Source organism: Phalangium opilio, unplaced genomic scaffold (assembly GCF_054372755.1).
Source record: "Phalangium opilio isolate 3A_F unplaced genomic scaffold, DU_Popi_V2 ptg000101l_1, whole genome shotgun sequence".
Lineage (NCBI taxonomy): Eukaryota > Metazoa > Arthropoda > Arachnida > Opiliones > Phalangiidae > Phalangium > Phalangium opilio.
This window is the reverse complement of record NW_028324204.1, coordinates 7,680,583-7,682,771: the sequence shown is the minus strand read 5'-3', so window position 1 is coordinate 7,682,771 and position 2,189 is coordinate 7,680,583. Positions and strand designations below refer to the sequence as shown.

Below are 2,189 nucleotides of genomic sequence, written 5' to 3'. Positions count from 1 at the left end.
CGGCTTTTAACCGATAGTTTGGTGGTTCTAGCCCATCCGGGAGCGGTATTGTGAGGTCTCAGATGTAACGTTTAAAGTCAGTGTTTTTGCACAATACCTGACGACGATTTAATTTTTGGGCTTGCGTGGCCCAAGGTAGCGCGTTCGGCTGTTAACCGAAAGGTTAACAAAAAGGTGATGAAAAATATTATTACAATGAACTTGAACAAAAAGTTCTTGTAAAGAACTAAAATTAAATACCACTAAAATACTCTATATTTGTTATCCATAATAAACCAAAATGAAATTTATCTACTCGAACATCAGAAGCGCAAGATGTAATTTACCAAATCTGATTGCAACGCTAGCGACAAAAGAGATAGATCCGGATATAATAGCCTTAACAGAAACATGGTTTAGAGAAAATACATTTTTATACTTGCAAAATTATAATTTTTTTGGAATAAGGAATAGACTAGGTGGGGGGTGGGATTCTACTGTAAACAAGATATAAAAATAATTAGAATTTCAAACCTATGCATGTGTACGCAAGACGTGGAGAGTTATGTTATAAAGGTTTTAGAAACTGACGAAATCTATGCGATAATATATAGACCCCACTCCTCGAACTTTCACAATTTTTTAAATGCCCTGGAATTCATATTGGAGGGACTGGGAAATAATAAAAATAGGAAAATATTAGCAGGTGATTTTAATATAAACCTACTAGAAACCACTCCATGCTCGAATGCCTTAATAGAACTATGTTTGAGCTATGGTCTCAAACAAACTGTCCAAACTCCCACTAGAACAACGATAAGCACTGCCACCTGTATTGATAATATCTTTATAAATTTTGAGGGCATTACCAAAGTACTAGCCAGCGTGGATATAACTGATCATATGCCCTTATACCTTACCTCTACAACAATTCTGAAAAAAGACAACACAGTTAGATTAAGAGATTACAGTAAAACCAATTTACAAAAATTTAAATCAAGAATCAACAATATAAATTGGGAACAACTTTACAATAACTCTGACATTAATACTGCTTACGATTTCTTCGAAGAAAAAATCAGTGCCGAATATAACATGAGTTTTGCATACAAGACAATAAAATTAGGAAAAGACTCGTGGATAACAGACGATATAAAAGAAATTTTGAGGAATAAACATAAAGCACAAAAAAGGTTTAGAAGATCGCCCTCACAGATGAACAAAGATCAATACTTACATCTTAGAAACCGAGCAAACAATATTATTAGAAATAGCCGTAATGAGTTTTTCAGGAGTAAGTTATATGGTTCAAAAACGAATAAAGAAAAATGGCAAATTGTAAATCAACTATTGGGAAAAGGTCAAATGACCCAAGAACAAATTACATTACACCCTAATAAATTAAATGAATATTTTACTAGCAACGAATCTAAACCAGTTAATGTTAAATCATTAAACTTTCTCGAACTAAACCCCAACACAATGGCTCTGTACGAAACCGACGAAGCAGAACTGGTAACCATAATTAACTCTCTCCAAAATAACTCGTCATCTGGCTTTGACGGCATAAAAGCTAAACCGCTGAAAATAGTGATAGAAAGCATAATAACCCCACTTAAATACCTAATTAACTTATCCTTCAATCTAGGTATCTATCCAGAAAATCTAAAAAAAACCATAATAGTTCCAATTTTTAAGAAAGACAACCCAAAAACTCCGTCAAATTATCGCCCTATTTCACTTCTATCTATTATAGCAAAAATATTTGATAAAGCCTTTCACGTGCGACTCAACTCCTTCGTGGAGAAATTTAACATATTATCGGAATTTCAATTTGGTTTCCGTAGTGGAAATGGTACAATGGAAGCATTAGGGGGAGCATACAAGTATATACTAGAGGCACTTGATCAAAGTGAAATCTGTGTGGGCGTTTTTCTGGATCTGCGAAAAGCTTTCGATAGTGTAGATCACGAACATCTACTAAACAAACTATACAAACAAGGGATCAGAGGAACTGCAAGTGCGTGGCTAAAAAGCTACTTAGAAAATAGACAATGCTACACTAGAGTGGGAAGGGATTTATCTGCGCCAAGTCAATTAATGTCTGGAGTTCCGCAGGGCTCTATAATATCACCACTCCTATTTAATCTAGTTATAAATGACCTCATTAAACAGGCACCGTCTGGTCACATGTTCATGTACGCAGATGA

At 34.7% G+C, this 2,189-nt stretch overlaps 1 protein-coding gene across 1 annotated transcript; it reads left to right on the top strand.

Annotated features, from left to right (window-relative positions):
- The first annotated feature begins 882 nt into the window (after positions 1-882).
- Positions 883-2,189, top strand: LOC149631399 (uncharacterized). Its single transcript, XM_089851235.1, has 4 exons — positions 883-1,273; positions 1,340-1,627; positions 1,736-1,999; positions 2,155-2,189. Exons 1-4 carry the CDS (start codon positions 883-885, stop codon positions 2,187-2,189), a joined length of 978 nt encoding a protein of 325 aa, XP_089707361.1.